We start from the raw sequence: 13,248 nt of genomic DNA on the forward strand, positions 1-13,248 counted from the left end.
ATCTCTGTCCTTAGCTCTTTGGTCTCACTTTTTATCTTTTATATTTTGTCCTACCTCCTTTCGAAGACAATGGGCTGCTTTTCTGGGCGCCTGGTGACCTCAGCTAGCGATCGGAAGTTGTTTTGTGAAGTTTGCTCTGCGTTCAGTTATTCTTTTGATGAATTTCTAGGAGAGAAAGTGGTATCTTTTTTAAGAAAGGAGGTTAGTACACAAAAATACACACAGGAAAGACTGTGACAGACACAGGAGATGGTGGGCGTCTATAAGCCAGACAGGTTTCAGAATGAAACCGACCCCACTAACACTTCAATCTTGAATTACCATTCTCCAGACTGGAAGGAAATCAGTTTCTTTTGTTTAAACCACCCAGTCCATGGTACTTAGAGCAGCCCTCACAAACTACGTTCTTCCTTCTGTAGACAAAGAGACTGCTTTCATATTCAAAGGAAGCTTTACTTCTTTGAAGAGTAGTAGCATGTTTAATATATTTCAAACACTTATAGTGCACATTCAAAATGTGCACAAAATATAAGTTTACAGCTTATTGAATTTTTACAAAGCAAAAATGCCTTTATGACCAAACCTCTAAACCAAGTAGAAGACCAACACTACATCAGACAAACTTCTCATCTCCTGTGTCAGTTTCCCTCAAGTTAGATGAATCTTTATTTAGCACTCTACATAGTTTGTGTCTTTTTCTGAATTTTACATGAGTGGAATCAAACAGAACATATTCTTTCATGTATAGCCTTTTGGTGAAAATTCTGTTCATATCTGAACATTATGTTGATTATTGTTTTAGCTTGTTTGGACTGTTATAGTAATTATAACATAAACAAATGATTTATAAACACCTGACATTTATTTATCACTGTTCTGAAAGCTGGAAGTCTAAGATTGGATTGGGTTCTGATGAAAGCATTCTTTCTGGCTCGTAGATGGCTCTCTTTTGTTGTGCATCGTATAGGTCTTTTTGTTGTACATTACACGGGGCAAGGGAGTGCCCTGGGCTCTTTTATGAGGGCACTAATCCAGTTCATAGGCTTCCCTAGTGGCTCAGAAAATAAAGAATCTTCCTGCAATGCAGGAGACCTGAGCTTGATCCTTGGATAGTGAATGTCCCCTGGATGAGGAAATGACAACCCACTCCAGTATTCTTGCCTGGAGAACCACATGGACAGAGGAGCCTGGCAGGTTACAGTCCATGGGGTCACAGAGTTGGACATGACTAACTATGTGCAGGCACTAATCCAATTCATTAGGGCAAAGCCAAGCCTCAGTGACCTAATCACTTCCCTAAAGCCCCCACATCTAAATAGCAATGGTTCTTGTATTACTGCTGTAAGTGTAGAGATCAAATTGACTGCATTCATTGAATCATGGAGAAAGCAAAGGTGTTCCAAAACAACATCTACTTCTGCTTCACTGGCTACACTAAAACCTTTGACTGTGGAGATCACAACAAACTGCAGAAAATCTTAAAGAAATGGGAGTACCAGACCACCTAACCTGTTTTCTGAGAAACCTGTATGTCTGTCAAGAAACAACAATTAAAACTGGAAATGGAATAACAGACTGGTTCAAAATTGGGAAATGAGTGTGTCAAGGCTGTATATTGTCAGTCTGTTTGTTTAACTTATATGCAGAATTCATCATAAGAAATGATGAGCTGGATGAATCACAAGCTGAAATCAAGATTGCTAGGATACATATTAACAACCTCAAATATACAGATGATGCCTCTCTTATGGCAGAAAGTAAAGAGGAGCTAAAGAGCATCTTAATTAGGGTGAAAGAAGAGAGTGAAAAAGCTAGCTTAAAAGTCAATATTCAAAACACTAAGATCATGACATCGGTCCCTTTGTTCATGCATGCTCAGTCACTTCAGTCATGTCCTACTCCTTGTGACCACGTGTAGTGTAGCATGCCAGGCTTCTCTGTCTATGGCGATTCTCCTGGCAAGAATACTGGAGTGGGTTGCCATGCCCTCCTCCAGGGGAACTTTTTAACCCAGGGATTGAACCCAGCTCCCTCTTTGCAGGCAGATTCTTTAACATCTGACCCAGCAGGGAAGCCTAAATAGACCAGCGTGTGTGTGTGTGCGTGTGTGTGTGTACGTGTGTGTGTGTGTGTGTGTGTGTGTGTGTGTGTCTGTGTCTGTGTCTGTGTGTGTGTGTCTGTGTGTCTTAGTCACTCAGTCATGTCTGATGTTTTGTGACCCCATAGACCAGGGCTCAGTAGGCTGTTCTGGCCATGGGATTCTCCAGGCAAGAATACTGGAGTGGGTTGCCATTTCCTTTTCCAGAAATAGGCCAATACTAATACCTAAATATATTTCTTAGAGAAGTAACTTAAAGTACTCAAAGATTTTTAACTGACATACAATGTACATAAAGAAAGAAAACAACAAAACACACAAAAATTTTTCCTCCTGATATGGTTGACGAGTTTTAAAAAGTAGTTTGGAAATTATTAAGCCTCCTATATCTAACAAAGTATTGCTCAGGCAATTATTATTGCCTTAGCAGCATTTGGAAATACTGTTATGAGTGTTGTGGGTAGAATTATCTGGCTTTATTCATTTTACAGACCAATAACAATGCTGTCTGGTCTTGTCATTGAATTTCTATGTAATATTCATTTTAAATACAGTGAAATATCACAAGGTAACGACCTGACACATTCTTTCAAGTCTGGTAAGTGAATTGCAAAAGAAAAAATAAGCCAATGACAAAAAGTAACTTACTAACTTAATGTTCTCTCTAATTTGTCAGAGAATGCAAAATATTACATACCACTGAACAAGTGTGTACCTGGTTTGACAAACAGTTTTTCTTGAATCACTTACTTTATTACTCTTTTAACTTCTTTGTTCCGAAGGCTGTAGATGAAAGGGTTTAGCAGAGGACTCACAAAAATATAAAAAACAGCTACAACTTTGCCCTGTTCCACAGAGGTCTTGGAAGGAGGCCTCAGATACATGCAGAACAGTGTCCCGTAAAACACAGTGACAGCTGTGAGATAAGACCCACAGGTGGAGAAGGCCTTGCGCCTCCCTTCTGCAGAGCGGATATGCAGAATGGCTCTAAAGATGAAAACGTAGGAGATGAGGATGATGGTGAGAGAACACGTGAGGTTGGATCCAGCCACAATGAACATGGCAGTCTCTTTGACGTAAGTGTCTGAGCAGGCCAGGACTAGGAGAGGTGGGTCTGCACAGTAGAAGTGGTTGATTTCCTTGGGTCCACAGAAGGAGAGGCGGAGCATCAGAATGGTCTGTGCAAGACCATTTGCAAAGCCGTAAATATAAGGAGCAGCAACAAGGGAGACACAGACACCTCGGGACATTTTGCTGCCATATAGCAAGGGTTTGCAGATGGCCATGTAGCGGTCATAGGCCATCACTGTGAGCATGTAGTAATCCGTGATCCCCAAGGAAATGAAAAAGTTGAACTGTATAAAGCAACCAAGGAAGGAAATAGTTTTTCTCTCAGATAAGAGATTGACCAGCATCTGAGGCATGACAGTGGTGGCATAACAGAGATCTACAAAGGAGAGGTGGCTGAGGAAGAAGTACATTGGAGTCTGAAGCTTTGAGTCAGCTCTGATTAACAGAATCATGCTCACATTGCCGAAGACTGTGGTCAGGTAGATGACTAGGAAGACCACAAAGAGGACAGGCTGCAGCTCAGCTCGGTCTGTCAGCCCCCGGAGAATAAACTCAGTCACCTCTGTGCAGTTGTCCTTGAACATGGTGTTTACATGGCTTCCAATGATGTCTAAAGTAAGGGAAATAAAAGTGAATTTTGCCATTGTCGTTTTTCCATTCCTCATATCGTGTCATCTGATGCCTATTCCTTTCAAACTTGTAAATACATGTGGTATAATGAAATAATGGAGGGGACTTCCCTGGTGATCCAGTAGTTAAAACTTCACATTCTAATGCAGTTCGTGAGTGTTTGATCCCCAGTTAGACAGCTAAGATCCCAGATGCCTCATGGCCTGAAAACCAACACATAAAACAGTAGTAATAATACAACAAATTCAGTAAAAATTTTATATATGTGCCACATCAGAAAGTACTTTAAAAGGTGAAATATGCTAGTAAGCATGAACTATGTATTTTCAATATCTAACAATATAGAGTTTCTTTACGTAAAGGCAATCATATTTTCAAATGCGTTTCACTATTCTTTTCATAGTTGAAAACTTTCATCTTTTCTATAAAATGTTAGCACAAATTGATCACATAATTCCTAAAATATTGCTTCTCTTCAAAATTGTGATCCTTTGTTTTCAGTATAATTTTAATGTGTTATCTAAGTATCAATAATTGAAACTCATTTTTTTTCCACAGCTGAATGGACTTACATGAGTGGAATAGACAGGTGTTTATAGAACCAGTGTCTGTCTGCCTGCCACTCTAACCTCAAGGTCATTTTAAAGATCGTCCCTCACCTTGTGATGTATGTTCATTTTATCCACTCTTGCTTTCCTCTGTGGCCCTCACCAAATCTTACTTAACTTTTAAGATATCTCAGGATATCCTTAGCTTACTATATTACAGTCAATTATTGACAGCAAAAGTTGGTTCATAGGGCACAAACTAAACCTGTTTTTTGATGTAAAATCAGGTAAGTATATAGTACATAAATAATATGTGTATGTTTTTATACAAACACTTGTAGATGTGGTATTAAATTTTAAAATAGGGAGTAATAATGTATTAAACATATTATTGTGGAAGTAGTAATGTATTAAATATATTAAACATAATGTTGGAGAAGTAATAACATATTAAATGTATTATTGGGGGAAAGTAATGTATTAGAAATTTCCTCTTAGGAGAAGAGACAATTATTTTAACATCATTGACAGACACATCCCCAAACTGTAATGATTTTACTGTAACTCCTCCTCATTTTAACTCTTGCAAAGAATAAGGATAATCTCTAAAATAAGAATTCTATTTAAGTTCTTAAAACATGTGAAAGATAACACTAATAATAATAACCATACTGCCCATAAAATTGAGAAAGCATGTAAGAAACCATAAAATGCATTTCTCAACTTTTGTGTATGATAAAGGAGACCTTGAAGGCCATGCTAGAAAAATCTACACTTTCTTTCAAGAGCACATAACCGGGTACATCGTTGTTATAATGACAGATACCAATTGCTGCAGTGCCGAGGATGGACACGGACCACATTTAAAGCACTTTGTAAATGAACCACTGCTGCTTTTTTTGCCCATTTGCACTAACTCAGGATCCTCCTGAGATATGTGAACTTATTGACTAGGGTGGTAAAATAAAAGTGAAGTCATCTAAATCAATGAAATCACAGTCATTTGGTCTTCCGTTTATACGCTCCTAAGGCTATACTTCTTCTTATAAGTAAATGTGCTTTAGGGTATGGATTGTGTCTTTAACCTGTATTTATTGAGTCCTCAATCATCATCTCCATTCAATTTTCACTGTGCAGAAATGAGACAGTGTAAGCAATGAACATTCCTGATCGCTTACCTGAGTACTTTATGGGCATGATCTTTCTTTTCAAGCAACAGAACACAGTACCTTCACAAGATTGGGCAAGAAATGCTCAGAGAGAAGTGGAAGAAATGGCTCTGAGGAATAGCAATCTTTGTACTCTCGACAGTCACCCTCACTCTGAGACTGTCATGTGTCATTTGATCTATTGCTTTTTCCCTTAAGATGCTGCTCCACAGTACACTTATAAATGTTTTTAGGAGTAGAAAGATACCAGAATTTAAACCTGTTCAGTTTTTGCATCTGTATGTTAATGAGGGTGGTAATTTTCAACTAATGAGATCTTGCACTTACCTCTCCTTGAGGTAAGTGTCCAAAACACCCAGACCAGTATTTAGAAATGGCGCCTGAATCTGAGTTACATTACAGCATTCTCAAATTTATGTTTGTGTCTTATATTTGGTGTGTGTGTTTATGACATCTCTTTTTATGGGAAACACATCACCTTCAGGTGAAAGCTGGCAATCAGAGGGGCAGGACAATAGAAAGGGGGCTTCCCCAAGGGCTCAGATGGTAAAGAATTTGCCTGCAATGCGGGAGACACCGGCTCAGTTCCTGAGTTGGGGAGACCCTCTACAGAAAAGAGTGGCTACCCATTCCAATATTCTCTGCTAGAGAATTCCATAGACAGAGGAAACCAGTGGGAGACAGCCCAGGGGGTAGCAAAGGGCTAGACATGACTGAGGGGCTAATGCTTTCACTTATTTTTTCATTTTTATTGCAGAAAGTAATCAAAAAGCAGTAATTACTTAGCTGATGATCTAGGCACAGCTAGATCTTCTTTTACCCCCATTACAGAGAAAAAGAAGAAAAATAACATTTAAAAGAACTTTCCCTAGATTATAAAATAATGATTTTCATACAATATTCAACAAAGAATTTACCTTACATTGTATTTATTCTAAATCTGTACTGTTCTTTTCTATGCTAAGGCAGAACTTTTACTAAAATTCATTTAAGATCTGTTAAAAAAGACATTTGCTAATTTATGAGAATAGGTTTCAGGCTACGATTTTATTGATTAAAATATTTATTTTGGGATTTCAAAAAATTTTAATAATAACTAGTCCTACCTTTGAAATAAGAGTGATTTCGCAGTGATAGCATGGAAGTGAAGAACCTAAGGAGTTTATACTATTATTGTCACAGAGGAACCAACTCTCTAGGATTCAATTATTTCTAACATAAAATCACTTAGACTATAAACAAGGGTTTCACTCTTTTTACAATCTTAAATCCATTGAGAACATAAATTCTTGCCAATCCCCAATATTATCAGGGAATAAAATCTCCTGAAGTAGTGAAGCAATGTGATTCATTATTTATTTTAACTTATGCCTAAATGACTTGATATTTTGAGACTTGACTTGAGGAACATGTTAGGTTCTCCTGTTTACAAGAAGAAACATGGAAGAGATCATGACATGGGTGAACCATCGGATGATCAGACAACTTTTGTTGCATTTGGCCTACTTATGTCCTGATTCTGAAACTTGTTCTCTATATTTCAGATAGTTATAGTAATAAACGCACAGTGATGGGAACACTGTGGGTAGACATAATATAAATGTGCTGCTGATTCTTTCTTTGTCAGCCCAGACCATCTAGATCTATTGTCTTTTTCTCTACATTGTTGTTGCTGTTGTTGTTCCCTTGTAGTTTATTCCTTAGATTCCATCAGTAGAGCCCCTAAGGTAACTAGTTCTGAGTTTAGCCAGTGGGACAAATCAAGAGCATAACACAAGGGAGAGTAAGAGGAAAGTATCCAAAATTCTTTTCCATTTTTCTCCCAGTTTCATAATGAAGTGCTAGGGTGGCTGCATCCTTCCAAGGAAATTTCCTGCTGAGGTGTGTGTTGAGAAGGTGGGCTGGGCATTTTTCCTGGATCTGGTTTCACAGGACTCCTGACAGTAGCACTTGTGTTGGCCTCATCAGGTCTGGGAAGAAAATTGCTTTCTAGACTTAGCCTCCAGACACTTTAACTTCTTGGACTGATTTCTTTAACTCTGACTGCATTCTCTTTATAAATTTGTTCCATTAAATTCTCTTTAATTAACATATCTGAGTAGAATTTTCTCTCTCATCCTTATCCACACCAGGGTGTCAGACACTAGTTATTCAATAAACGCTGCAGTAGAATATGCATTTCTGGCTTCAGTATTGCTGGATCCTAAAGGGGCCCTCGAATCATCATCATTCTGGATCATGGATCACTTGCAGACTAAACACAGGAATCAAATTTACATTACTGGGATTATCACCGATAAAACTGGATTTGAAAATGTATCTTAGACATGTTTTTCTGTCCCCTTTTTTTTGACAACTGGAATCACCCAGGCACTGCAGAGCAGTGAGATATCAACTGCTCCCTCCTCCCCTTTCCAGAGCCAAGACCACGCAGGGTGCCTGATTGAGATGGGACTTTGTTACCCATCGCCTGTAAGTAAGTCGTTGTAAGTGGAGAGTATCTAAAGTGTACTTCATGTCCCAGTGTGTTTATGGTTGCTTCCAGACGTGTTTGACTTGAAATAAACATACGGTGCCAGTATACTCTCCGCAGTACGGAACAGCAGAGTACACAAAAGCACAGTCGGTTGTAAAGGATGCACGCGCATAATGTAGGCCAGCCATGTGAACTAACTTACGTGATTGGTCCTGTGAACACACATTCACATCTTTGAAATTCACAACTTGAAAGTTCACATGTAAAGGACCTATTTTATGTGAATGCAGTTTTGCTGTTTGTGGCAACATGGATGTATTGGAGGGCATTGGGCTAATAAAACAAGGCAGAAAGAGACAAAAAGAAAGAAATGATGCATGATAGGTGCAATATAAAAATAGGTGTAATATAAAAATACAACAATATTGTGAATAATCAAAAAGAACCAGAGTCACAGATATAGACCCTATTAGTGGTTAAAATGGGGGGAGGGAAGCAAGGGGATGCAATACAGCATTAGGGGAAAAAGAAGTTGTTATGAGAAAATATAAAATCATATGTATAACCCTTTTGAAAATTTCAAAGCACTACAGATTTTAAAGAATTGTTCAGTCAAAAAAAATAGAATAACATAACATAACATAAATCTTATACATGTATAAATTGATGTTAAATAGCTTTAAGCCAACTTTTTCACTCTCCTCTTTCACTTTCATCAAGAGACTTTTCAGTTCCTCTTCACTCTCTGCCATAAGGGTGGTGTCATCTGCATATCTGAGGTTATTGATATTTCTCACAGCAGTCTTGATTCCAGTTTGTGCTTCTTCCAGCCCAGCGTTTCTCATGATGTACTCTGACTATAATTTAAATAGGCAGGGTGACAAAATACAGCCTTGACGTACTCCTTTTCCTACTTGGAACCAATCTGTTGATCCATGTCCAGTTCTAACTGTTGCTTCCTGACCTGCATACAGGTTTCTCAAGAGGCAGGTCAGGTGGTCTGGTATTCCCATCTCTTTCAGAATTTTTCACAGTTTATTGTGATCCACACAATCGAAGGCTTTGGCATAGTCAATAAAGCAAAATTAGATGTTTTTCTGAAACTCTCTTGCTTTTTCGATGATCCAGCGGATATTGGCAATTTGGTCTCTGGTTCCTCTGCCATTTCTAAAACCAGCTTGAACGTCTGGAATTTCTCGGTTCTCGTGCTGAAGCCTGGCTTGGAGAATTTTGAGCATTACTTTACTAGCGTGAGAGATGAGTGCAATTGTGCAATAGTTTGAGCATTCTTTGGGATTGCCTTTCTTAGGGATTGGAATGAAAACTGACCTTTTCCAGTCCTGTGGCCACTGCTGAGTTTTCTGTTAGGTCCTACTATTTCTGTCCTTTATTGTGCCCCTTTGCACCAAATGTTCACTGCACCAAATGTTCACTTGGTATCTAATTTTCTTGAGGAGATTTCTAGTCTTTCCCATTCTACTCCTTTCCTCTATTTCTCTGCACTGATCCCTTAGGAATGCTTTCTTATCTCTCCTTGCTATTCTTCAGCACTCCGTATTCAGATGGATATATCTTTCCTAGTTGCCTTTGCCTTTTACTTTCCTCCTTTCTGCAGCTATTTGTAAGGCCTCCTCAGACAACCATTTTGCCTTTTTGCATTTCTTCTTGGGGATGGTTTTGATCACCTCCTCGTCTGCAATGTTATGAACCCTGGACCATAGTTCTCCAGGCACTCTATCAGATCTAATCCCTTGAAGCTATTAACCTCCATACTACATGCTATATCACTACTCTGCCATATCCTTGGCTTACATACTGCTTCCATTACCTACTAATATTTCTGTTGCTACTAATAGCTTGCAAACACTTTTAACAAGAATCTGATACCCACAGCTAGTAAAGTTTTGGAGATAATTGAAGAGCAAATATATGCTGAATAATTGAAAGAAAGTGCAGTGTGCATTTAACTCAGGAACTGTACAGCAAATCTTGGCTTTTCTTTCTCAGGTAATTTTGAATTCTTTGGAGACATCCTTATCCATTCAAACAGAAACTCTATAGGGAGATGCTTTGGCATAAGTGATTCTTTTGTTTAAATATTATAGGAAAGAAAACAGAATTGGAGTAATTACTTATATAGATCATAGGCACTGAATCCTTAATTTATGCCAACAGTAGGGTAATCACTTTACACGTATTACCTTAATTAATCCTCACAAATCCATTGGCCATTAGTACTATTGTCTTCATTTTTTTTAGATTAGAAATTGAAGTTAGTAGAGTATAATTAACTTTCTCTGGGTGAGATAACTAATGAATTGTGAGACTGGGATTCAAACAGGCTAATAGATAGTTTTGTTTTTTTTAATCAAGGAGTTTAGGAAATAAATATGACAAATTTTCAAAATATACACATCCTCTGGATATTGTGGCATTCATTTATCTGTCAATTTATTCATTCCTTCATCCACATAACTAAAAAATATCCAGGGAGAGCACTCTTTTTGTCACCATATGCTTAATGAAAAGTGTTTAAGAGAAAGTCAAACCATATTTTGTGTCTTTAAAGTATGTCTTCATTATGGTGGGAAGGGTGAAGCATTGCAGTTGTACAATATGGTTTTAAATTATTAAGAATTAGAAGAGTTCCTTAGTGACTCAGTTGGTAAAAAATCTGCCTGCAGTATAGGAGGCCTGGGTTCAATCCATGGGTCATGAAGATCCCCTGGAGAAGGAAATGGCAACCCATTCCTCGCCTGGAAAATTCATGGACAGGGAAGCCCAGTAGGATACAATCCATAGGATCGCAAAGAGTAGGACAAGACTGTGCAGCTAACTTTCAGTATCAGTGAAAATCATGTTGGAAAGTTGAAGAGACTAGATCTTGAATTACTCAATTATAATGCAAAAGGCATAGTGACAGTTTATTAAATCAAGTGATATTTACTGAACCACCTGGGTGCTAGGTTTGGGGATATACACTGACTTTAAATTATTGAGCAAATTCAAACATGGACCTAAATCAATTTGAAGATGATGATCCTGGGGATGAAATAAACTAAAAAAAATCACAAAAATATTGCTAAAATAGCAATCGTGAAAACTTTTATCATCTAAAGTTATATGATATTTTAAAAGCATATACTAAGAGGATATGACTTGGAAAGGTCAGCCAAGGAGGCAATTAAAATGTAAAAAGATAAATATAACTAAATACCAACAAAGACAAATGCTGAAACTGAAAATTAGCAAATTATAAAAACACAATATTTTACCTACAGAGAAATACAAATTATCTGATAGTGCAACCATCTGTATTACTAAAACTAATGGAAGACAGATAATGGAATATTTTCAAGTCTGAAAAGAAAGTATTTGTATATCTACATTTATATCCAAATACATTCTTTGAGAATTGTAATTACAGAAAGGAATTCTCAGAAATATACAAAAGGAGAATTTGTCTCACACAAAGTTTCCCTGAAATAACTGAATATAAGGGTATCTATTATACAGAAGAAAACTAAACCTGAAGTGTGGGAGTAATGAGAACACTGAGGGATACATTGGCAAAGTTCACTAAAGTTAAAGAAATATTCATATTAAATAAGCATTTATATAATAATAATTACATTCATATACAATAATAATATTTAAAGTTCATTTATAAATAAAAGGTATTGGCAAGAATCAAGTTTATACTTCCAAATGATGTCACATAAGTTAGAAGCAGAATGTACCTAGAATTAAAATATTCTAAGATACTTCTGTTATTTCATTACAAAGTAGACATACTGATTAACGGAGATTTCTGTCAAAAGTCTTATGAATGAGAATCCCACTGTGGGGTTAGTCGCTTGGTCATGTCCGACTCTTTGGGAAACCATGGACTATAGCCCTCCAGTCTCCTCTGTCCAAGGGGATCTCCAGGGAAGAATCCTGGAGTGCGTTGCCATGCCCTCCTCCAGGGGAATTTCCCAACTCAGAGATGGAACCCAGGTCTCCTGCTTTGCAGGCAGATTCTTTACCATCTGAACCACAGGGAAACCTAAACAGACCAGTGCGTGTGTGTTTTAGTGCTCAGTCAAGTCCGACTTTTTGTGACCCCATGGACTGGGGATCACCAGGGTCTTTTGGCTATGGGATTCTCTAGGCAAGAATACTAGAGTGGATTGCCATTTCCTTCAGCAGAAATAGGTCAATACTAATACCTAAATATATATCCTAGAGAAGTGGCTTAAGATACTCAAAGATTTTAACAGATGTAAAATGTACATAAAGGAAAAACAATAAACAAACATACAAACAAAAGACTTCTCCTCCTAATAACCAAGTTTTGAAAATTAGTTTGGAAATTATTAAGCCTCCCATCTCTAACAAATTATACTTGCCTTAGCATCATTTGGAAATTATGACTTTTGGAACTTTTTACTCATAAATATTGTGGGTAGAATTATCTGGCCTTTATTAATTTTAGAGAGCAAAAACATGCTGTTTGGTCTTATCATTGAATTTCTATGTGATATTCATTTTATTTATTTTTTTATTTTTTAATTTTTTCATTTACTTTTATTAGTTGGAGGCTAATTACTTCACAACATTGCAGTGGGTTTTGTCATACATTTACATGAATTAGCCATGGAGTTACATGTGTTCCCAATCCCGATCCCCCCTCCCACCTCCCTCTCCACCCGACTCCTCTGGGTCCTCCCAGTGCACCAGGCCCGGGTACTTGTCTCATGCATCCCACCTGGGCTGGTGATCTGTTTCATCATAGATAATATACATGCTGTTCTCTCGAAACATCTCACCCTCGCCTTCTCCCACAGAGTCCAAAAGTCTGTTCTGTACATCTGTGTCTCTTTTTCTGTTTTGTGTATAGGGTTATCATTACTATCTTTCTAAATTCCGTATATATGTGTTAGTATGCTGTAATGTTCTTTATCTTTCTGGCTTACTTCACTCTGTATAATGGGCTCCAGTTTCATCCATCTCATTAGAACTGATTCAAATGAATTCTTTTTAATGGTTGAGTAATATTCCATGGTGTGTATGTACCACAGCTTCTTTATCCATTCATCTGCTGATGGGCATCTAGGTTGCTTCCATGGCCTGGCTATTATAAACAGTGCTGTGATGAACATTTGGGTGCACATGTCTCTTTCAGATCTGGTTTCCTCAGTGTGCATACCCAGAAGTGCAATTGCTGGGTCATATGGCAGTTCTATTTCCAGTTTTTTAAGAAATCTCCACACT

The 13,248-nt window shown here is 37.7% G+C and overlaps 1 protein-coding gene across 1 annotated transcript; it reads right to left on the reverse strand.

Moving 5' to 3' along the window:
- Positions 1 to 2,844: 2,844 nt before the first annotated feature.
- On the reverse strand, positions 2,845 to 3,753 carry LOC136174606 (olfactory receptor 5M5-like). Its single transcript, XM_065944779.1, has one exon. The coding sequence runs from the start codon at positions 3,751 to 3,753 to the stop codon at positions 2,845 to 2,847; it is 909 nt and encodes a 302-aa protein (XP_065800851.1).
- Positions 3,754 to 13,248: the final 9,495 nt, after the last annotated feature.

This window comes from Muntiacus reevesi, chromosome 9 (genome assembly GCF_963930625.1).
Source record: "Muntiacus reevesi chromosome 9, mMunRee1.1, whole genome shotgun sequence".
Classification (NCBI taxonomy): domain Eukaryota; kingdom Metazoa; phylum Chordata; class Mammalia; order Artiodactyla; family Cervidae; genus Muntiacus; species Muntiacus reevesi.